This window comes from Schistocerca americana, chromosome 10, assembly GCF_021461395.2.
Source record: "Schistocerca americana isolate TAMUIC-IGC-003095 chromosome 10, iqSchAmer2.1, whole genome shotgun sequence".
In the NCBI taxonomy this organism is placed as follows: Eukaryota; Metazoa; Arthropoda; class Insecta; order Orthoptera; family Acrididae; genus Schistocerca; species Schistocerca americana.
In genome coordinates this window covers 180,307,662-180,333,211 of record NC_060128.1, presented here as the reverse complement: position 1 = coordinate 180,333,211, position 25,550 = coordinate 180,307,662, and the positions used below count along the sequence as shown (strand labels likewise).

Here is a 25,550-nt window from a genome sequence, read left to right as displayed (position 1 = left end):
CTGGGTGGGGACAACACATGGGGACATCCTTATCAGGAGGAAAAAAACTGTCATTCTACATATTGGAGCGTGGAATGTCAGATCCCGTAATTGGGCAGGTAGGTTAGGAAATTTAAAAAGAGAAATGGGTAGGTTAAAGTTAAATATAGTGGGAATTAGCAAAGTTCGATGGCAGGAGGAACAGGACATCTGGTCAGGTGAATACAGGGTTATAAATGCAAAATCAAATAGGGGTAATGTATGACTAGTTTTATAATGAATAAGGAAATACGAACATTGGTAAGCTACTGTGAACACCATAGTGAACTCATTATTGTAGCCAAGGCAGACACAAAGCCCATACCCACCACATTACTAAAGTTAATATGCCAACAAGTGCCGCAGACAATGAAGAGATTGAAGAAATGTATGAAGAGATAAAAGAAATTATTCAGATAGTTAAGGGAGACAAAAATTTAATAGTGTTGCAGGACTGAAATTCTATAGTAGGAAAAGGGAGAGAAGGAAAAATAGGAGGTGATGTGGACTGGGAGAAAGGAATAAGAGGAAGCTGCTTGGTAGAATTTTGCACAGAGCATTAACACTTGATCTCAGAATCATAAAAGAAGGTTGTATGTGTGGAAGATACCTGGATATACTAGAAGGTTTCAGGCTGATTATATAGTGGTAAGACAGAGGAGTTTTGGAATCAGATTTTAAATTGAATACATTTCCAGTGGCAGATATGGACTCATAACAACAATTTATTGGTTATAAACAGTAGATTGAAACCGAAGAAACTGCAAAAAGATAGGACATTAGTGATATGGAACCCAGATAAAGTGAAAGAACCAGAGGTTGAGAGTTTCAGAAGGAGCATTAGGGAGTAATTGACAAGAACAGGTAAAGGAATACAGTTGAAGAAGAATGAGTAACTTTGAGAAATGAAATAGTGAAGGCAGCAGAGAATCAGATGTACCTAAAGATGAGGCCAAGTAGAAATCCATGATAAGACAGGAGATACTGAATTTAATTGATGAATGGGGAAAATATGAAAATGCAGTAAATGAAGCAGGCAAAAGGCAATACAAATCTCTAAAAAATGAGACTGACAGAAAGTGTAAAATGGCTAAGCAGAGGACAAATGTAAGCCTTTAGAAGCGTATATCACTAGGAGAAAGATAGGAAAATTGGAAGTCTTTGGAGGAACTGGAAGCAGCAGTATGAATTTCAAGAGGTCAGGTGAAAAACTAGTCTTAGGTAAAGAAGGGAAAGCTTTAAGGTGGAAGGACTATCTAGAGGGTCTATACAAAAGAGATGTGCTTGAGGGTAATATTATAGAAAGGAAAGTGGTTGTAGATGAAGATGAAATGGGAGATATGATACTGCGAGAAGAATTTGACAGAGCGCTGAAAGTCCTAAGTCAAAACGAGGCCCCGTGAGTAGCCAACATTCTGTTAGAACTCCTGATAGCCCTGGGAGAGCCAGACATTACAAAACTCTTCTATCTGTTGAGCAGGATGTATGAGACAGGCAAAATACACTCAGACCCCAAGAAGAATATAGTAATTCCAGTTCCAAAGAAAGCAGGTACTGACAGGTGTGCATATTATTGAATTATCAGTTTAGTAGGTCATGGTTTGCAAAATATTAATAATAATTCTTTGCAGAAGAATGGAAAGACTGCTAGAAGCTGACATTGGGGAAGGAGAAATGTAGAAACACAAGAGGAAATACTGACCTTAAGGCTTCTCTTAGAAGATAGGTTAAGGAAAGGGAAACCTACATTTATAATTTTGTAGCTTAAGGAAAGGGAAACCTATGTTTATAGCATTTGTAGGCTTAAAGAAAGTTTCTGTCAATGTTGACAGAAACACTCTCATTGAAATTTTGGAGGTATCAGGGTTAAAATACAGGTAGCAAAAGGCTATTTACAACTTTTACAGAAACCAGACAGCAGTCAGGAATCGATCGACATGAAAGAGAAGCAGCAGTTGAGTAGTGAGTAAAACAGAGCTGTAGCCTATTTCCAATGTTGTTCAATTTGTACATTGAGTAGACAGTAAAGGATACGAAAGAAAAGTTTGGAATAGGAATTAAAGTTCAAGGAGAAGAAATAAATACTTTGAGGTTTGCTGATGGCACTCTAATTCTGTCAGATACCAAAGCACTTGGAAGAGCTGTTGAATGGAATGGGCAGTATCTTGAAAGGAAGATATAAGATGAACATCAACAAAAGTAAGACAAGGATAGTGGAATGTAGTCCAATTAAATCGGGTGATTCTGGGGGAAGTACACTACTGGCCATTAAAATTGCTACACTACGAAGATGATGTGCTACAGATGCGAGATTTAACCGACAGGAAGAAGATGCTGTGATATGCAAATGATTAGCTTTTCATAGCATTCACACAAGGTTGGCACCGTGTTGGTCGAGATCCAATGACTGTTAGCAGAATATGGAACCGGTGGGTTTAGGAGGGTAATACGAAATGCTGTGCTGGATCCCAACAGCCTCGTATCACTAACAGTCGAGATGACAGGCATCTTATCTGCATGGCTGTAACAGATCGTGCAGCCACGTCTCGATCCCTGAGTCAACAGATGGGGACGTTTGCAAGACAAAAGACATCTGCATGAACAGTTCGAAGACATTTCGCCTGCGATGGTGTACTCGACGACGAACCTGGGTGCACGAATGGCAAAACGTCATTTTTTCGGATGAATCCAGGTTCTGTTTACAACATCATGATGGTCGCATCCGTGTTTGGCGATATCGCGGTGAACGCACATTGGAAGCGTGTATTCGTCATCGCCATACTGGCGTATCACCCGACGTGATGGTATGGAGTGCCATTGGTTAGACATCTCGGTCACCTCTTGTTCGCATTGACGGCACTTTGAACAATGGACATTACATTTCAGATGTGTTACGACCCGTGGCTCTACCCTTCATTCGATCCTTGCGGAACCCTACATTTCAGCAGGATAATGTACGACTGCATGTTGCAGGTCCTGTACAGGCCTTTCTGGATACAGAAAATGTTCAACTGCTGCCCTGGCAAGCACATTCTCCAGATCTCTCACCAACTGAAAACGTCTGGTCAATGGTGGCCGAGCAACTGGCTCGTCACAATACGCCAGTCATTACTCTTGATGAACTGTGGTATCATGTTGAAGCTGCATGGGCAGCTGTACCTGTACACACCATCCAAATTCTGTTTGACTCAATGCCCAGGCGTATCAAGGCCGTTATTACGGCCAGAGGTGGTTGTTCTGGGTACTGATTTCTCAGGATCTATGCACCCAAACTGCGTGAAAATGTAATCACATGTCAGTTCTAGTATAATATATTTGTCCAATGAATACCCGTTTATCATCTGCATTTCTTCGTGGTGTAGCAATTTTAATGGCCAGTAGTGTAGATTAGGAAATGACACTTAAAGTAGTAAAGGAGTTTTGCTATTTGGGGAGCAAAATAACTGATGATGGCTGAAGTAAAGATGATAAAGTGTAGACTGGCAGTGGCAAGAAGTGTTTCAAAAGAAGCAAAATATGTTAGCATCAAATTTAGATTTGTATTAGGAAGTCTTTTCTGAAAGTATTTGTATGGAGAGTAGCCATGCATGGAAGTGAAACATGGACAATAAACAGTTTTGACAAGAAGAGAATAGAAGCTTCTGAAACATGGTGCTACAGATGAATGCTGAAGATTAGGTGGGTAGATCATGTAACTAGTCTAGATCATACTCCACAAGCCACCTAATGACATGGGACGGAGGGTACTTTTAGTACCATTAACTGAGCCCTTTAACTCTGTTCCCCTCATGAATAGTATGTGGAAAAAATGATTGTCAGTAAGCATCTGTATTGGCTTTAATTTCTCAGATATTCTCCTCATGGTCATTATGTGAGACATATGTTGGGGGAAATAATATGTTGCCTGACTCTTCTTCAAAAGTGCTCTATTGAAATTTCAGTAATAAATCTCTCTGTGTTGCACAACTCCTCTCTTGTAACATCTGCCAGTGCAGTTTGTTGAGCATCTCTGTAATGATCTCATGCTAACTGAACAGTCCTGTGAAGAAATGTGATGTTCTTTGTTGAGTCTTCGCTATCTCTTCTATCAGTCCTATCTTGTTGGGATCCCAGATAGATTGGGTACTGAATAGAATTGTGGATCAAAGAAATTTGTTGCACAACCTGACTAGAAGAAGGGATCGGTTGGTGGGACACATTCCGAGAGATCAAAGTGTAAAAATCATAGATGGAGAGGAAGAGATGACTACAGTAAGCAGATTCAGAAGGATGTAGGTTGCAGTTGTTACTTGGATATGAAGAGACTTGCACAGGATAGAATAGTATGGAGAGCTGCGGCAAACCAGTCTACGGACAGAGGACAACAAAAACAACAGCAACAACAACCCAAAAGCCCATGTGATTCAGTTCAGAACAAAACTGTCAACATCCTAGGACATTAAAACAAACCATAAAAATCAAAATCTAGAATTGAATTCTGTGAAATTTTTGTGGTTCAATCTAGGCAAGAATTTAAATTGGAAGATACATGTGCAATATCTGGTAAACACACTATGTAACTGTGCATTTGCACAACAAATATTAGTTCATGCCACTGACATGGACATGGGGAAAATTGTGTACCATAGCTACTTCCACTCAGCTATAAGGTATGGCGTTTTTTCTTTTGCAAATTTGAGCAACCTAATGTGCATACTTAAATATTACAGGAAAGAATTATTAGCAGTGTGTGTGCTGTGCATCCAAGGAAGTCATGGCACCCTTTATTAAAAAATCTGTAGTTATCAGCTGTACGCTCCCTATATATCTGTGATATTATTACAACAAACTAAAAGCCAAGAACATTCAGAGTATGATCCTAAGTTCATTGGAGGGGGGGGGGGGGGGGGAAGCTACACAATAATCTGCTTCAGTGATGCTGTACTCAGTTGAAGATTTCAGGACCTATGAACTGAATGTTTGAGCAGGATGTACTTGTTCAGTTGTCTTTTGTCAATATGTAAAAGCGTATTTTCACAAAGAAGCTGCATTAATGTTGAAATACTACTCTGCCCTATTAACTATAGTTTTATATTAGCGAAATTATATTAACCATATTTTCATGTGTCTTGTACTCTTATCAAATCATTAGCATATGTTTGTTATGAGATGAATAAATCACTTTTCTCAATACACAAATACCTGTTGTGTATATGATCCATATGTTGTCCATTGGCATATACATCAACTGGATAACATCAAACTTCTGTCAAATCAGAACACCCAATGTGAAACCTTTACATACAAGTCTGCCTAAAGAATGAAGGACTCAGAATGACATTTTATTTTTATTTGTTTGAGTAACTGTCATGACTGCTGTCAATAGTATATCTATCCCTAGAAGACGTCACACTTCTCAAAAGCAGGTTGGCAGTGCTAAGAATTTCCCTTATTTGCATCCCCTCAGGTACTGCCTCTCACAAAGTTACTGTGATTGCCGTCCCATCTTGAAGACAGCTGTCGTCCCTCACCATGGCAAATAAAATAACAAATCTGCAAAAAATACGTGCTCTTCTCTATATAAACTGTTTTACGGTTACGTGACTTTCATTTGTGGTAAGAATATGTAGGAATGCACACCACTCATCTGGAATGATTTTTAAAACCACAATATGGGCTTTATTATGTATTCATATAGTTTATAATACTGATTTGAATACATATTTTTCTGTTTGTTTCAGTGCCTGCAGGTGTATTTGGGAGACACCTACACGACGATCCCTTCCCCAGCAGCATCCATCTCGCTGTGATCCGAAAGCAGATTCAACAGCAGAATGGCTTCAGAAGCTGAGCGCGGTGGTGGGTTCCTAGTGGCTGGTGAAGATGTCCCAGTGTGTCAGAGCTGTGTGTCGTCTGGAGCTACTCTGTCCTCCATCACTTCTGCTCTGGAAGATGCCGACAGCGTGTATTCCCAGTCAGTTTCTGATGTGCCTGAGAGCACACCGTGTGCCGCAGACACCTTGCGTGTGAGTGTCAGTGACTTGCCAGATGAGATACTGATAAAGATCTTCTCTCACATGTCTTTCAGTGAGCTAATAGATGTGGTACAGAAGGTGTGCTCTCGTTGGAGAAGGCTGTCTCAAGATTTCGAGTTGTGGCATGACAAGGAATACCATGTCAGGTAAGAAACCTAAAATCTACATGTGAGTCCCTTGTTTGATGTTTAACAAATATTGTAGGGTGATACTTTATTTCTTATATTGTAATATGGATGTGGGGAAACATTGAATTTGAGAGTACGGTCAGCTCATCTTAGAACTTTGGAATATTCTAGTTTTGTATTCAAAATGCATTCCAAGTTTAGAATCATGTAATGGAGCTGTGTGTGGTAAATGTGATTTTGAGACATGATGGTACATGGTATCACTAAAGTATCTTCTACTTTTTATCATTACTGTTGTGTCCTGAGTCACTTCTGAACTGGGCTCTATAGTTTCGATTTTCTTTATTTTTTCCCTCACTTCTGTATATGAGCATGCAGCCTTTCATTTTTCCATGCCCTCATCTTTATTCTGATAGAGCTGTAGAAAATTCTGGAAGATTGAGGAGTGATTGTGCAGCTCAAGAAAGTTTGTGCCCAACTTCAGTTACTACTGTGCACCAGACTGGAATGAAATATCCCACTTCTGCCTAAAAAATTGTGAAGATTAAAATAGGAGCAGTGCTCTGCAGCATCTTAGGTGGGTGCTGTTGCAAATATTTGAAAAAGTTGGGGAGTACTGAATATGATGTGTTGTTGTTGTTGTTGTGGTCTTCAGTCCTGAGACTGGTTTGATGCAGCTCTCCATGCTACTCTATCCTGTGCAAGCTTTTTCATCTCCCAGTACCTACTGCAACCTACATCCTTCTGAATCTGCTTAGTGTATTCATCTCTTGGTCTCCCTCTACGATTTTTACCCTCCACGCTGCCCTCCAATACTAAATTGGTGATCCCTTGATGCCTCAGAACATGTCCTACCAACCGATCCCTTCTTCTGGTCAAGTTGTGCCACAAACTTCTCTTCTCCCCAATCCTATTCAATACTTCCTCATTAGTTATGTGATCTACCCATCTAATCTTCAGCATTCTTCTGTAGCACCACATTTCGAAAGCCTCTATTCTCTTCTTATCCAAACTATTTATCGTCCATGTTTCACTTCCATACATGGCTACACTCCATACGAATACTTTCAGAAATGACTTCCTGACACTTAAATCAATACTGGATGTTAACAAATTTCTCTTCTTCAGAAACGCTTTCCTTGCCATTGCCAGCCTACCTTTTATATCCTCTCTACTTCGACCATCATCAGTTATTTTGCTCCCCAAATAGCAAAACTCCTTCACTACTTTAAGTGCCTCATTCCCTAATCTAATTCCCTCAGCATCACCCGACTTAATTAGACTACATTCCATTATCCTTGTTTTGCTTTTGTTGATGTTCATCTTATATCCTCCTTTCAAGACACTGTCCAGTCCATTCAACTGCTCTTCCAAGTCCTTTGCTGTCTCTGACAGAATTACAATGTCATCGGCGAACCTCAAAGTTTTTATTTCTTCTCCATGGATTTTAATACCTACTCCGAATTTTTCTTTTGTTTCCATTACTGCTTGCTCAATATACAGATTGAACAACATCGGGGAGAGGCTACAACCCTGTCTTACTCCCTTCCCAACCACTGCTTCCCTTTCATGTCCCTCAACTCTTATAACTGCCATCTGGTTTCTGTACAAGTTGTAAATAGTTTTTCGCTCCCTGTATTTTACCCCTGCCACCTTTAGAATTTGAAAGAGAGTATTCCAGTCAACATTGTCAAAAGCTTTCTCTAAGTCTACAAATGCTAGAAACGTAGGTTTGCCTTTCCTTAATCTTTCTTCTAAGATAAGTCGTAAGGTCAGTATTGCCTCACGTGTTCCAGTGTTTCTACGGAATCCAAACTGATCTTCCCCAAGGTTGGCTTCTACTAGTTTTTCCATTCGTCTGTAAAGAATTCGTGTTAGTATTTTGCAGCTGTGACTTATTAAGCTGATAGTTCGGTAATTTTCACATCTGTCAACACCTGCTTTCTTTGGGATTGGAATTATTATATTCTTCTTGAAGTCTGAGGGTATTTCGCTTGTCTCATACATCTTCCTCACCAGATGGTAGAGTTTTGTCAGGACTGGCTCTCCCACGGCCGTCAGTAGTTCCAATGGAATATTGTCTACTCCGGGGGCTTTGTTTCGACTCAGGTCTTTCAGTGCTCTGTCAAACTCTTCACGCAGTATCATATCTCCCATTTCATCTTCATCTACATCCTCTTCCATTTCCATAATATTGTCCTCAAGTACATCGCCCTTGTATAGACCCTCTATATACTCTTTCCACCTTTCTGCTTTCCCTTCTTTGCTTAGAACTGGGTTTCCATCTGAGCTCTTGATATTCATACAAGTCGTTCTCTTATCTCCAAAGGTCTCTCTAATTTTCCTGTAGGCGGTATCTATCTTACCCCTAGTGAGATAGGCCTCTACATCCTTACATTTGTCCTCTAGCCATCCCTGCTTAGCCATTTTGCACTTTCTGTCGATCTCATTTTTGAGACGTTTGTATTCCTTTTTGCCTGTTTCACTTACTGCATTTTTATATTTTCTCCTTTCATCAATTAAATTCAATATTTCTTCTGTTACCCAAGGATTTCTACCAGCCCTCGTCTTTTTACCTACTTGATCCTCTGCTGCCTTCACTACTTCATCCCTCAAAGCTACCCATTCTTCTTCTACTGTATTTCTTTCCCCCATTCCTGTCAATTGCTCCCTTATGCTCTCCCTGAATCTCTGTACAACCTCTGGTTCTTTTAGTTTATCCAGGTCCCATCTCCTTACATTCCCACCTTTTTGCAGTTTCTTCAGTTTTAATCTACAGGTCATAACCAATAGATTGTGGTCAGAGTCCACATCTGCCCCTGGAAATGTCTTACAATTTAAAACCTGGTTCCTAAATCTCTGTCTTACCATTATATAATCTATCTGATACCTTTTAGTATCTCCAGGGTTCTTCCATGTATATAACCTTCTTTCATGATTCTTAAACCAAGTGTTAGTTATGATTATGTTGTGCTCTGTGCAAAATTCGACCAGGCGGCTTCCTCTTTCATTTCTGTCCCCCAATCCATATTCACCTACTATGTTTCCTTCTCTCCCTTTTCCTACACTCGAATTCCAGTCACCCATGACTATTAAATTTTCGTCTCCCTTCACAATCTGAATAATTTCTTTTATTTCATCATACATTTCTTCAATTTCTTCGTAATCTGCAGAGCTAGTTGGCATATAAACTTGTACTACTGTAGTAGGCATGGGCTTCGTATCTATCTTCGCCACAATAATGCGTTCACTATGCTGTTTGTAGTAGCTTACCCGCATTCCTATTTTCCTATTCATTATTAAACCTACTCCTGCATTACCCCTACAATCCATATATTCTGAACAGTGACACCATCAACCAGTATGGTTGGCAGTGACAAAGGGTCACATTCATTTTAATAGTCACAGTATTGGGATCTCTGCATAAATGTGATCCAGCAAGGTGGTGCAATGGTTAACACACTGGACTCTCATTCGGAGGATGACGGTTCAAACCCGCGTCTGGCCATCCTGATTTAGGTTTTCCGTGATTTCCCTAAATCGCTTCAGGTAAATGCCGGCATGGCTCCTTTGAAAGGGCACGGGTGACTTCCTTTCCCATCCTTCCCTAACCCGAAAGGACTGATGACCTCACTGTTTAGTCCCCTCCCCTGAATTAACCAACCAATCAACGTGGATAAATGTGGAGTTATGGACTGGGAAGTTCTTGTTACTGTTCATTTTATTTGTTTATTCATTCACCCATAGACAGTCTAAGAGGTTGTGATGAAAAGTAATGTCTCTGAATTTTTTATTCTGTTCTAAATATCAGTTGAGGTCTTAAGTGTTGTGCGTATTACTCAGTTGACTTTCCCACTTTGCTGATACAGGTTGCAGCCCTCTGCTGTCAGAGGGCTCCAAATTGTAGCATGTAACATGGTGGTGTAACTACGTCGGTGTGTGAGAAGCGTCGTGCTGTAATCGTCTTTCTAACTTCCGAAGAGTTTGTCCACAGATGGAGCACCTTCTGTCTCAGCATGACAACGCCAGATCGCACATGAGTGCTGCAACATTTGCAACAATCTGCCACCTTGGACACTCTGTCATCAATCATCCTCCATATGCTCCCAACCTGGTCCCATCTTTCCTCATTACCTTAGCCAGCTTCATCCCAACTCACAACTTCTTCACTTTTGAAGGTCAGACATACCAACAATTAAAGGGAACAGCCATGGGTACCAGGATGCCCCCCTCGTACGCCAACCTATTTATGGGTCACTTAGAGGAAGCCTTCTTGGTTACCCAGGCCTGCCAACCCAAAGTTTGGTACAAATTTATTGATGACATCTTCATGATCTGGACTCACAGTGAAGAAGAACTCCAGAATTTCCTCTCCAACCTCAACTCCTTTGGCTCCATCAGATCCACCTGGTCCTACCCCAAATCCCATGCCACTTTCCTCGACATTGACCTCCATCTGTCCAATGGCCAGCTTCACACATCTGTTCACATCAAACCCACTAACAAGCAATAGTACCTCCATTATGACAGCTGCCACCCATTCCATATCAAACGGTCCCTTCCTTACAGCTTAGGTCTTCGTGGCAAACGAATCTGCTCCAGTCCCGAATCCCTGAACCATTACACCAACAACCTGAAAACAGCTTTCGCATCCCGCAACTACCCTCCCGACCTGGTACAGAAGCAAATAACCAGAGCCACTTCCTCATCCCCTCAAACCCAGAACCTCCCACAGAAGAACCCCAAAAGTGTCCCACTTGTGACATGATACTTTCCGGGACTGGATCAGATTCTGAATGGGGCTCACCAGCAGGGATACGACTTCCTCAAATCCTGCCCAGAAATGAGATCCATCCTTCATGAAATCCTCCTCACTCCATCAAGAGTGTCTTTCCACCGTCCACCTAACCTTCGTAACCTCTTGGTTCATCCCTATGAAATTCCCAAACCACCTTCCCTACCCTCTGGCTCCTAAACTTGCAACCGGCCCGATGTAAAACCTGTTCCATGCTCCCTCCCACCATGACCTACTCCCATCCTGTAACCCGGAAGGTGTACACGATCAAAGCTAGAGCCACGTGTGAAAGCACCCACGTGATTTACCAACTGACCTGCCTACACTATGAAGCCCTCTATGCGGGAATGACCAGCGACAAACTGTCCATTCGCATGAACGGACACAGGCAGACATTGTTTGTTGCTAATGAGGATCACCCTGTGGCTAAACATGCGTCGGCGCACGACCAGCACATCTTGGCACAGTGATACACCGTCCAGGTTATCTGGATACTTCCCACTGACACCAACATATCAGAACTCTGGAGATGGGAACTTGCCCTTCAATATATCCTTTCTTCCCGTTACCCACCTGGCCTCAACCTCCGCTAATTTCAAGTTGCCGCCCCTCGTACATCACTTGTCACTCAACAAAACATCTTTGCCTCTATACTTCCGCCTCGACTGACATCTCTGCCGAAACTCTTTGCCTTTACATATGTCTGCTTGTGTCTGTGTATGCACGGATGGATGTGTGTGTGCGTGCGTGTGTGTGTATACCTGTCCCTTTTTGCCCCTAAGGTACATCTTTCAGCTCCTGGGATTGGAATGAGTCCTTACCCTCTCCGATAAAACCCACATCCTTTTGTCTTTCCCTCCCCTTCCCTCTTTCCTGAGGAAGCAACCGTGGGTTGCAAAAGCTTGATATTTGTGTGTGTGTTTGTGTGTTTTTTATTTTTTATTGTGTCTATCTGCCAGTGCTTTCTCGTTTGGTAAGTCACAGCATCTTTTTTTAATATATTTTTCCCATGTGGAATGTTTCTTTCTAGGTATATAAAAGCATGTGTATTCAAATACAGTGTTGTGCCAAAATGTTGAAGCAGTTGGTGAAGAATTTCGGAGATTTAAGATTCTGAACAAACAAACATGTTTTCGCTAACAATTTATTTCCCCACCGTGTGTGTGTGTGTGTGTGTGTGTGTGTGTGTGTGTGTGTGTATACAGCATATGTTGCTGCAGTGGGTATACACAAGTAAGCTAATATTCAAATGCAACACTGTCAAAGTTTTAGACAAATTGTTGAACTTTCAGGTGTATAAGATTTTGAACAAATTAACATATATGGTTTTATAGATTTTGTACCTATCCTGTTAATTCTTCTGGTCCTCCAGTATTGTATGTGTTTCCTACTCATTTCCAACAATTCCTCCTTTCCATTGCCATGTGAAGGAACCAATTTTTCTGAAAGTTTATCACACCCCCACCCTGCCATTCCCACCTTTTCGTGGCTGTTTTTTTATATTTGCTTCTGGTTTCACGTGGGACATAGCTTCTCAATTATAGATGCTCAAAATAGGCTACTACAGAGTGTTGACATTGTGAAGGCAAATTCTATCCCACATGTCAGTGACACTAGTTGGGAATGAACTGTCAACATATTACTGTGTGACAGGTACTGGACTTGTTTCGACATGGACACCAGTAAAGGTGGCACAACTGACGAGGAGGTGATAAAGACTTTCTGCGATGCCCCGAACCTGCGCACTGTGTGCATGTGGAGAAGTGCCAGGTCCCGTGTCTTCCGTGCGCTGTACAGCAAATGCCAGAGACTCTCCGAGCTGCAACTGCATGTCAGTCAGAAGCTCAGCTACTCGGTAAGTCTTACATTCTGCATAGTGCTGATCTTTATATTGGAGGTTATCTCTAAATATCTGCAGTAAAGTAAATCCACCGATGGTTACACAGTGCAACTATTCATGGCCTGTGCTTTTTTATTAGGAGATATAAATTTTTTTGTATCAGCCCTTCATTAGAGCCATGATTTTCTATCTAAAATTTGGTCTCTTGCAGAGAGAGGAATACCCAGTGCAATGATTAATTGCCGAGGCAGAAAACGTTTCAGACTGCCCTCATAAGTTGCTTCCACTAGTTTTGTACATTTATGAGTGCACTTTTGAATCACATTATAGGGCTGTTTGTGTAAGCAGTTATAGAAATTGCCATGTAAGATCAAAACCAACAAGTGATAATTTGTTTCATGGTTTGTTGGAAACATGGTCCAGCTAAAAACAATCTGGGATGCGTGAAGAAATCATAGGTCACCAGTTCAGCTCTAAGGGAATAGAAGGAATTTCTGTCTGCTGAAAGTCATTGGTGTTAGGTTGTAGCTGGCCATTGTCATACGGAAATAACCACATTTGCCTGGCGTATGCATAAATAGATTGCTTTGTTTCAAGAGTTTGATTGGCTTACTACAGGTACCTGTGGCATTGTTTCCTGTCTGCTTTAATTGTCAAAATGTTAATGCCTTATGCCAATTAAATGTTTAGTGTCTTGTGAAACTGGTAGTGGATTCTATAATAGCCTGTGCCAAAGTGGCACCTGTGCTCTCAGATCTGTATTTCATAGCGACTGTCCCGGAAAAGGTTGCCTGCCTGAAGGCTTCCAGAGGCAACAAAAATATGATTATCAGTGTTTTGCAAAAATGTGGACCGAATTTAAAAACTTAGAATGGTGTCATAATCTACTCATTAAGTGGTATAGTTTCACGTTAGAAGTTTAACACGATAAGCGAAGTGTCATAGTTAGAAACTGTGTGTCTCGAAGCAGTGTAACTGATGGCACGCAAATATGTGGACTTCTTTCACCAGTATTTGAGAATAAGAGCATGTAGTGACTTCCAATAAAGTTTACATATTATTTCAAACCATTATGAAACTTGTGCTTGCTCATACCCCCACAAACTGATGGAAAAAAAAAAAAAAAAAAAGTATGTCACTTATTACAATTTTGCTGTTTGAGCAGTAACCCTTCTCCATTAGGTGTGACTTTTTAATTTATTACTTCTTTGCTACTGACTCTATTCACAACACACTTTGCAGAGTGTATTCTTGTATACCACTGAATGTACCTGCAAAATTATCATTCTGCAACACAGATTCCGGAGATATGATGATAAATATTTAGTTGTATGAAAAACTAGCTTTTGCTTAAAACTGAGTGCAAATTACCCAGTTTATATTCATCCAGTATCTCATAATGAGAGCACTTAGTGACTTCCAACAAACTTTAAGCATAATTTCAAACATTTCCTACACTTTTTTTCACTTACATACATAAAGGCAAATATTTAACTAATGAACTTATTTGTAATCAGACGTTTGAAGCTGTTTTATACAAGGAAGTTTGATTCTTTAAAGTTCAGGACATGCAGAAAACACCTGTTTAAACAACCAGTAACACTATGCTTCTTTTTCTCAGCATTTCCCATTGCTTTCTTTGCAAGTGTTTGTATAGTAAGGGAATTATTGTTTGCTTGTAGGTGCTGAAGAACTTGGTAGAGAAGTGTGCCAGAATACGCACACTAAGGATATCCGATGAACTGCTGAAGTCTGAGAAATTTTCAGAGGCTGTGTCTCATCTACAGCACCTCCAGGTGTTGAGTTTGGATGTACACTTCACAGAAAGCACTCCTGCTTTGCGACCTTTGGGTGATGGATGCCCACAACTGGCAGAGATTGACTTTGGGTACACGACTGTCGATATGGACGATCTGAGGTACTTTCTGAATGTCAAGAGGAACACCCTTAAGTCCATACACATAAAGTGGGCAATGGATGGAAAAAGGTGAGTGTCATTACATCTCCTCTTAAGACCATAAAACTTCTAATCAAGTCGACTTTTTACATTTGTTTGTAAGGCCATCTTCTGCAGCAGCTGTTAATATCTGTTACTATAGGTTATCTATCTTGAGCTGACTGCAGTAACAGAAGTTGATTTTTGTTCCATCAATTTTGGTTGAATACTGGCAGATCTCTGCAACATGTTGGCTTCATAGCTTGGTGCAGAGTCTTCTGGTCATCTTGAGGTGAAATATTGGCAAACATGCACTTACGTCTAATATTTGTGATGCTTCCATCTCGCACACTTGTCTCTCGCTCTCCCCCCGCCCCCCCCCCCCCTGCCCCCCCGGAAAATCTCTCTCTCTCTCTCTCTCTCTCTCTCTCTCTCTCTGTCACACACACACACACACACACACACACACACACACACACACACACACTGGAGAATCAGATACAAATTAGTTTACAACACGATCCAGTGAGATAGTATTTGTAATTCTGCATTTATTATAATTTTGATGTTATAACCAAAATTAACAAATAAAACACAATGCTAATATAAGATTAATTATTTTGTGAGAAATGTAATTATTTCTGTGTTTTAGATGTATTTCAGTTATATTTATACTTGAAGTTGTGAAGATACAAAATTGTAATTACACTCATACTTATCGTTTCCAGGATTATTCGGAAAGGTAAATTAACCACGGTCGGAAAGGTAAATTAACCCTCCCGTGGCTACAGGCGTACATGTATGTTGGTGGTTGGAGTGCCCGGGCAGCTAAGGGGGTGTATGTACACACTGCTGGTAAAATGTCCAGATGGCTACGGGTATTCATTTATACCAGGCAGGTAGGGAGAACTGACAACTAAGGGCATTCATGTACGCCTGGGTGTGGGGGCAGGTAAGTGAGCACAGAGGAACAATGACTCGCTATTGTCTGTATTTCAACATTCCTGTGAGTGCTGTCATTATCTGCTCTTCTTGGTAATATTGGAAAGTACTACAGTGCTTATCTGCTCCTGAGCCATTTCTGCTTAAGTCATGCACTGTGCTGATGCTGTTTCCACATTTGGTGAGATGACAACATTTGCCTGTATGGCCTCCGCAGTGTGGAATGTAATTTGTCAAACAAGAAATATTGGAAATTCTCAGGAATGGTAGTGATGAAGATGGTATTGATATTTTGGACCTTTCTTCAGATTAAGATTTGGATTTCTGGATTTGTCCGGACATACTGTTGATTCTTCAGCAATGCAAGGAACTTTTTCAGAAGATTATTCTTCTGAAAGGAGATGAAGTGGTAAGCACAAGTTCGTCACGAAAAAGACCATATGATAGGTCAATCATCCTTTGATGAATCGCCACAATTTTGTGAACAAATGTAGTGGCTGGCCTTCCCAGCATTACTTCCTGTCTGTGCTGCAAGCTTATACTTCACTATCCATCATGTCATCCCCCTCCCCCCCTCCCGTTGCCCCCCCTCTGCCTCTCCATTGGATGGTTTTCTTGGTGCTGACCCTGCTTGGATCTGGTTTATGATTGTGCCTCGAGTTTCCACTTCTGGCATATTCTCCAACTTTTCATGAAATAAACACATGGCCCCCATTGTTGGGTTTGAGCCGCTACCAATTTTCAAAATTCCCCAGAAGTGCGGATTGTGCAGGGAAGGTCGCCCAGAGCGGTGAATGCTCCACCTTTGTGCCTTTTCATCCATGCATCCTTCCCTTTAATAAGTTAATACACTCAAGACCCAGCATGTTAGCCATCCCATTGTGGGGGTCTTCAAGTACCTGCACGGTGGTAATCTTCTGACCACCAAGGGATCGCACTGTTTGTACCTGAGCTGAAAACTCCCCACATATGCCGAGAAGGATATCAGGCAACCATTGCTGAAGCTGGGTGGCATCTGTGGGGAGAGCCTCCATTCGGAGTGGGTGGAGTCGCAAATGAAGCGAATGATGTTATCACCCACTGGTGTTCGTATGGCCTCTGCAGTCTCTGTAAAAGGACAGTCCTCTTTCAATGCAGCGAGATACAACCTTAAAATGTTCCCTTCCCTGGCTACGCTGCAGGAGGAATGTCGAGCTAAGTGACAAGCAGAGCAATACTCCCCGCAATACTTGGTTTGTAAAAGGATTAATGGCGATTCCTTCTTGGCCACAAAGCCCTTATTCTTCATGGAGAATTTAGAAAAAAGTTTGGGTACGTGGCAGCCATCTCTAAAATGAAAAGTGGGTCGAGCCTGATCAAAACGGCATCTCCTGCCCACTTATAACACTGCTCACTTATAACAAGCTGAGTGACATACAAGTGGCTGTCACTCCCCCATAACAGTCTAAATTTGGTTCATGGCATCGTTTTCAACAGAGACCTGCTCTTACAAACTGATGATGAGCTGTGTGCCAACTTAGAACAACGAGGTGTGCACTTTGTTTGTTGTGTACACAGGGGGCCAAAAGACAATAGAATCGATGCCGGTGCCTTCATCTTGGCCTTTGAGGGTGATTCACTGCCTGAAAAGTTCAAGGTGATGGTATACTCATATGGTGTAAGACCTTATGTCTCCCCCCTCCCCTCCCCTCCCCCCCCAGGCATATGTCCTCGTGTTGCAACGCTAGTCCCATCTGTCAAGACTTTGGGTGAAAGCTACACGTGAATGCTCCTTGTAGCCCTCTCCCCTCTGTCAACTGTGGAAAGTACCGTTCTTCCTGCTCACCAGATTGCCATGTTTCCCAGAGAGAGAAGAAAATACAAAACACTGGACAAACTCATTTACTAAAGGCCAAGAAGTAGTATGGGCAGTTGCACGCAACGTGTACAACAGTGTCGTGTGCTATAGCTACGATGTATTCACCCCCTTTGGCGACAGTACTCCCGCTCATTACACTTCCTACAGCGGGCCCTCAGGGCCGCTCAACCGTGCCTGCCCCCCCCCCCCCCCTTCCCCCCCCCCCCCCCCCCCCCCCGATGGTTGGAAGCTGCTCTTTTCTTGCTTCCCCCAAACCTACTTAGGGATTAATGGCTTCCCACTCACCAGGGGCATTGGTCCCCACCTCCCAGCTGGAGACAAATCACCTTCCTCTGGCTTCTTTGACCAAGAAGGGGTCCCTCGGGACGCTTTCTTCCGAGGTTCTGCCAGTGTACTACTGGACACCAGCCAGTGGTTGAAGGAGCCACAGGCTGCCAGTTGCAGGGCTTTGCGATCGTCGTCTTTACCTGAAGGTGATTCAGAGAAGCTTTTGCAGTCTTCAAAATCCACTAAGGAGAAGAAAGACTAGAAAAAGTCCTCCAAGAAAGACATTCTGGTCGCTCCATGTCACCAGATCCTACCTGTTCTACTCCTGTGACTGAGGTGGCTGCTGATGTCCCTGTTTGCACCACGTGACGGAACTCAGAACCTGCGTATAATGATGCCGAACCCCTCAACCAGTGGCAGCAGGTTACCCTGAGGCATAAATGCCCCAGGATCACATCGTGACCTCACTGTACGTCAACAACATTATTCTTCATTGGAATTCTAATGGTTTTTTTCTATTGCCTGTCTGACTTGTGACATCCTTCAAACACTTTCCCTACCTTTCTGCATTGGTCTCAAGGAGACTTCGTATCCAGCAATGTAGACCCTGGCCCTTCTTGGATGCTGTGGATATTATAAGAATTGTGCTACATATCACATGGTGTCAGGTAGGGTAGCACATATTTTCTAGACGCACTGTACAGCTTTGGAGGGTGTAGCTGTTAGGGTAAGGACATTTCGGGATATTACCATTTGCACTGTTTACCTTCCTGCTGATGGCAAAATGTCTCATAAATACTGTTTGCATTTGTTTCTCAGCTCCCAACACCTTTCCTAATATTTTTTTATTTCAATGCCCTAACCCACTGTGGCATGGTAAAAAGCTCGAAAATCTACTGGCACAACTTGACCTTTGCCATTGAATACTGGTAACCCCACACAAAGCCAAGGTGGCGAAGGGTTCACACCCGCTGGGAAAGTGGCAGGTAGCCTAAAGTTAAGCTGCCGGAGCGAGAGCCGTTATCGAACTCCGGGAGGTAACATAGAAGAGTGATACGCCCCATACTGGTGATCAAAGGAGTCGTCTAAAAAGGAAGCATAGGATGGGGGGCCATGCATCGCAGACAACTGGCACGCATGTCTGCTGAGGAGAGAGTCGCGGCAGTAGGACAGCAGTAGTTTGGCAGCTTGTGCATACACTCTCTCAACTGGGATGGTGTGAAAGGCACCAGTGACCAAACAGATGCCATGATGGAGGATATGGACTGGTACAAATGAAGGAGGATGGTACGATCTGCTGCCCAAGAAATACCACTGAAGAGACACAGGGCATTGAGGGACCGCATACAGTGGGCTGCCAGGTAAGACATGTGGGAGGACCAAGAAAGCTTCCTATTGAACACAAGCCCCAGACTTTCCGTAGTTTCAACGAACAGAAGAGCACCAGGCCCAAGATGTAAAGATGGTGGAAGAAACCAATTGCATCACCAAATTCATACAAACAATTTTGTCAGGCATTGTCGATGCTCCATGAGTGAAGGCAGTTGAGAAACCACTGAAGGTGAGACGAGTTCATGGAGAACTGCAATAGATGGCAAAATCATCAATGAAGAGGGAGCTGGAGATGCCTGGCAGAAGAGAGGCCATGATAGGCTTAATGGCAATAGCAAAGAGGATGACACTCAGGACAGAACTCGGAGGCACACCGTTTTCCTGGATAAAGATGTTCGACAAGGCAGAACTCACACGTACCTTGAAAACTTGATCTTTTGAAAATTCGTGAAATAAATGGGGCAGGCGGCCACAGAAGCCCCACATGTAGAGAGTACAGTGTCTACCAGTCCTCCTGCAGGCCTCGTAGGCCTTCTCCCAATTGAAAAACACAATCACAGTCTGGGATTTCTGCAGAAAACCATTCGTGACATGGGTGGATAAAGGGACGAGCTGGTCAAATGTAGAATGGCACACTCGAAATACACACTGTGCTGTGGTTAGTAAATTGTGTGACTCGAGCCACCATCCTAGCCGTGCAAGAATCATACATTCCATCACCTTGCATACAGAGCTGGTGAGAGAATTGGGGCGGTAGGTAGAAGGAAGGTGTTTGTCCTTACGGGACTTAGGGATGGGTATGACAGTGGCCTCCACTTGTTTCCAATGGAAGAAGATAGGGTGTTAGTGGGAGGAGCTTGAAATCTCCATAACATGGTGGCCCAAGGTGTTGGAGACAGCAAAAGGGTTTGCTATGACACTGTCTGCAACTGTCGGGCTGAAAATTGGGGAATGGATCTTGGTCCCTGAGAGCCATCGGAGGTTGGCCTACATGACAGAAGAGGGAGTGCAACTGTTAAAATGGTGAATGAAGTCCAGCTAGCTTTTTCGCTATCCCGAAGACCGTGATGATAATGTGCACTTAACTGTTTATAATGAATGCAGTTTGCCATCATAGTATGACAGTTAAAAATGTGGAGAGTACGTCTCTGCATGCGAATTGCATCACAGCACACCGCAGTCCACCAAGGGTTGGGGACACATCGTGGTAGAGGGGAAGTGCAAGGAATGGAACGTTCTGTGGCAGTAATGATAATGTTTGTAAGATATTCCACCTGGAGCCTGAAAGGAATGTGGGTGCTTCCATGTTAAGGCAGAGGAGATTGATTGAGAAGGTCAACCAAGAGGCCACCTCTCGAACAGGTTCTGGGAGAACCCCAAAGGGTATGGTGTGCATTAAATTCACCAAGCAGTAGAAAAGGGTAATGTAGCTGTCCAATAAGCTGGAGGAAGTCTGCCTAGGTGGCACTGAATTATGAATGGATGTAAACGGTACAAAGGGAAAAGGTCAAGTGAGGAAGGAAAAGGCGAACTGCGACAGCTTGAAGTTGGGTAGCCAGGGAGATGGGTTGGACATCATTCCATATGAGCAGCACAACTCCCCCACGAGACTGAATGCTGTCCTTGTGGGGGAAGGTAAAAAAGCCCAGGAAGAAATGCGAGAGCTCAGAGTGGTCATGAGGATGCAATTTTTTTTCCTGGAGGCAGAGAACAAGAGGACACTGAGATGAGAAGACCAGCTGTAAATCCTCTTGCTTTGATCAAAGGCCACAAATGTTGCATTGAAGGAGAGCCATAACGAGGAAAGGAGAGGAGGAAGAGATGAAGGGATGTCACCTTGGTGGCTGCTGAGTACCAGCCGTCAAGGACTCACTGCTACAGGGTGCAGAGGCTGGAGGATCCCGCTCCATGCGATTTACAGAGGCATCTGCACTCTTCCTCTGTCAATCTGTGGAGTCCAGGGTAGAAAAATGGTTGGCAGTGCGCACCGGCAACACGGATGTTGGTCAGGAGAGGGTAATGTGTGGTGACACTGTCAAAGAGGATCTCCGAGTCAGCGAAGGAGAAGACCTTATGCCTCTGTTTGGCTTCTTGGAGCCTTTCCAGTTTGCAGAGGGAGACGCAGATGTTGGTTGGCTGGAGGGATGCAGGAAGTCTTCGTGGGAGTATTCCTTCTGACCTTTCTGTCCTGCTGGTTGTGTAGCAGGTGCCCTCACCCCATGAGGAAAATGTTTGGTGGCTTGTTGTACAGCTGGATGAGGAAATGACGATGTGACCATGACACTAGGTGATTTCACAACCTCAGTGCTGAATTTGAGGTAGCGTGTCTGCGTAGCTATGTCCTTCATGGAAGGAGATGTAGCAAGAACAGTACCAAAAGTGCCACACGGTACAATGTAGGGTTTGTCACTGCTGATAGAGATACACGGGACAATCTCTAGACGAGGTGACATGGTCACCACTGCAGTTGATACAGCGGGGAGAAGGAGGCAGACGGGAGGGGGGGGGGGGGGGGTTCCAATGGTGAGCACAGTGCTTAATTGATGAGTAACACACAGCAGTGCTACAGTGCAAGTGGCATTGATACAAAGCAGCGTAATTGCAATGGTAAACAAAGCAAACATTGCATTATGTCCACAACAACAGTTGCAGAAGTTGAAATTTCATCAGAAAGCAACCAAAGGAATTATGCAGAGTGAGAAAGAAGTGGTAGATGAAATATTAGTGTTTCTGCAAGACGAGTCAGTGGAATGTGTGATGTCATTTCTGCTCGACTGTGCGGACAATGTACATGAGTACAGTGATGACGATACATGCTTAACAAGAGAAAGTGATATTGAAATGGGTGTTGAGCCCCTGCAGTTCTTTCTCGTGTATGTGATCTTGTAAGGGCAATAGTGAATACTTATGTCAGAAAAAGCAAGAATGGGAAAATAAGCATAAGAGAATTACAACTATGGCATGAGCTCTGCTTTTCGGCAATAGCTGGTCAAAAAAACTTTCTTTTGCTTGCTTCCTGGTTTGTGTGTAAAAAAAAAAACATACTCCTTCAGAGCAAACTATCCCTCCTGAAAAGGGTCTGACGTTGCAATTCATACCACTTGGAACCACTACAAATTCAGCCTCTGGATGTTTGTTTTCCCATTCCAATAAAACATACTACTGCACTCTCTGCAGTTTGCCTTAAAGGGTAGCCAGTTTCAGTGTAAGCTCCCCGACAAATTGTTTTGCATTCAGTTGCATTCCATTACATTCCGTAAGTTCTCATCATCTCGTTACACCAATATAATTCTATACGTTTTCTTTAAGAGTGGATACCTAGCAGAACGTCCTACACTGTTTGTAACTCTCGAGGAATTCAACTTCGTTTGTGATGGTGCAAATCTTTATCACTGTGGCACACCGTTTTTTATTCAGTGTTCACAGTGCAAGTTAATGCTTTGTTTGAAACATTTATTAGATGTCAACGATGCCCATTTTGTGAAGTGTAATACAGGCATCATACAGAAGGTTTATCCCTGCACCTTCCAGACTTTGTTTCTGTCAACCTCCTTATGCACATGGTAAATCATTAGCAGCTAATATTTTTCCTGTCATAATCGCTAACACAAAACTTTCAAATGAGCCTTACTAAAGACTGAACTTGTGACCTCGCACTCAAGGGATTCCTTGTGAATTGCCGTGGTATTAGTAAATAAACGAATTCTTTTAGTATTAAGAACACGATCAGTAATGTGTAAGCTTGCTTTACAGTTCTTATAGAACTAGTATTTACTGTGTACTGAACATTCTTCCCCACTAGCAATCTAACCAGCTACTTCTGAGAGGCGTGACATCGAACAAGTGTGCATCGGTAACCTCAGCTGGAGAGAGACGTGCTGTATGACTTCCAGTCACAAACTAAAATGCATGTTATGTTATTTAGATCCAAAATATTAAAACAACTATGAACTTTGAATGATATTTTTACAGAAATAAATAAAGACCCACAGACGGCACATCAGAGTCGAAACATGTATGGGTAAACAGAAAAAGGAAATACATTGTGTTTTGGTGAAGGCGGAGTTTAAAATTCCAATTATAATTTATTAATGGAGGGTATACAGTTACGAAAATTAATGTGGCGATAATAGTAATCATCCCATAGTTCAGTGGAAGGTTACGTAATAGTGACACTTGTACATGGTAATGTTATAAATACAGGATGAGAACCGCTAACACACTGGCAGCCAATCCTGAGAACAGCTCAGGCCACAGCTTTGTGCTAAAACGACTGCTTCCGAGCACAAATCAGGCTGCGATTTTCGTGATGTGTGAGCCGCCTATCACTCTGTTGCCAGTATCTTACAAGGGAACCTCCCCATCGCACCCCCCTCAGATTTAGTTATAAGTTGGCACAGTGGATAGGCCTCGATAAACTGAACACAGATCAATTGAGAAAACAGGAAGAAGTTGTGTGGAACTGTGAAAAAATAAGCAAAATATACAAACTGAGTAGTCCATGGGCCACATAAGCAATATCATGGACAATGTGAGCTCAGGAGCGCCGTGGTCCGGTGGTAGCGTGAGCAGCTGCAGAACGAGAGGTCCTTGGTTCAAGTCTTCCCTTGAGTGAAAATTTTACTTTCTTTATTTTTGCATAGTTATTATCTGTCCGTTCGTTCATTGACATCTCTGTTCACTGTAATAAGTTTAGTTTCTGTGTTTTGCGACCGCATCGCAAAACCGTGCGATTAGTAGACGAAAGGACGTGCCTCTCCAATGGGAACCGAAAACATTTGATCGCAAGGTCATAGGTCAACCGATTCCTCCACAGGAAAACGCGTCTGATATATTCTATATGACACTGGTGACGGCATGTGCGTCACATGACAGGAATATGTTGTCGACCCACCTAACTTTCACACTTGGCGAATGGGTAAAAAGGGTCTTCTACCTTGCCCGATTTAGGTTTTCTTGTGGATGTGATAATCACTCCCAAAAAAGTGATGAAAACATAAGAGTTTGTCACATAAACTGAAAATAAAAAGTTAAACTTTTCACTCGATAGTGGATTTGAACCAAGGACCTTTCCTTCCGCAGCTGCTCACGGTACCACGAGACCACGGCGCTTCTGCGTTCCCAGTGTCCTTGATGTTGCCTATCTTCCCATGAACTACTCAGTTTGTATATTTTGTTTATTTTTTCACAGTTCCACACAACTTCTTTCTGTTTTCTCAATTGATCTGTGTTCAGTTTTTCAAGGCCTATCCACTGTGCCAACTTATAACTAAATCTGAAGGGGGTGCGATGGGGAGGTTCCCTTGTTAGACTTATTTTGAAAGAAACATTATCAAATGTAAAAGCTGCTGTCATAGATGGCTGAGCCATTACAATCACATTGACATTAATTTTATGTGTGTACTCGCTAGATTCCACAGTTTGCCACAATCCTGCTACAAGTAGGTTGAACGAAAAAGAAATTTTGGGAAGTCAAGAGGAAGAAATTGATCAACAGCTCATCTCTCTCTTTTTTTCTTGGGAGAAAAATTTTCTTTGTCATTGTTATTTTAAAATTTGTAATGTCAAAGATATGAAGGAAATATGAAAAATAAATCTTCAAATTTGACCCTTTTTAGTGTGAATTACTCTTGTAGGACATCAAGTACATGTGTGCCAGTAATGCTTTAAATAATGCCATAAAAGACCAGTTTCCTAGGTCCAATGTTCTACAAAGTGGCCAGTCCCCAAAGTGTTTATTTGAAGTTGCAGTATAAGTTAGGTTAAACTGTTTCTTTGGGCTTTAAAACGTGACACGGAGACAAATCATTCTCATTTCTGTTGTCGCCCAGGTGTGTCCTCCCTTTGCTGGCGGTCTGTGCCGACAGCTTGGAACGTCTGCAGTTTTACGAATTCGAACTAGTTGACGATGAAGCGAGGGAGGCATTTACTGCCCTAGGCAACCTGAGGAATCTGCAGGAGCTTAAGATGATGATCCTCGATCCTCTGCCGCCTGGCACAGGTGCTCTGGTGTTTAAGTAAGTTATGTAGTCAACACACAAATATTTTATGAATGTACACTGAGGTGACAAAAGTCACAGCGATACCTCCTAATATTGTGTCGAACCTCGTTTTACCCGGTGTAGTGCAGCAACTTGATGTGGCATGGCTCTAGTCAATGGAAATCCTTTGCAGAAATATTGAGCCATGCTGCCTCTATAGCCGTCAAAAACAGTGGATGTGGTGTCGGTGCAGGATTTTCTGAACGAACTGACCTCACGATTATGTCCCGTGTATGTGTGATGGGATGCATGTGAGGCGATCTGGGTGGCCAGATCATTCGCTCATACTGTCCAGAATGTCCTGGTGACATGGCGCTTTGTCATCCACATAAATTCCGAGTTGCCGAACATAATCATTTCCAGTCAATAATCAGTTGAG

At 42.6% G+C, this 25,550-nt stretch overlaps 1 protein-coding gene across 1 annotated transcript in view; it reads left to right on the top strand.

Annotated features, from left to right (window-relative positions):
* LOC124552368 (putative F-box/LRR-repeat protein 9) overlaps window positions 1-25,151 on the top strand; it is a 31,263-nt gene extending 6,112 nt beyond the window's left edge. The window contains exons 2-5 of the mRNA XM_047126633.1: window positions 5,739-6,178; window positions 12,609-12,810; window positions 14,478-14,782; window positions 24,962-25,151. Of these exons, the coding sequence (XP_046982589.1) occupies window positions 5,832-6,178; window positions 12,609-12,810; window positions 14,478-14,782; window positions 24,962-25,151 (1,044 nt within the window). The 5' untranslated portion in view covers window positions 5,739-5,831. The remainder of the gene's footprint in view (window positions 1-5,738; window positions 6,179-12,608; window positions 12,811-14,477; window positions 14,783-24,961) is intronic.
* The last annotated feature ends 399 nt before the right edge of the window (window positions 25,152-25,550 follow it).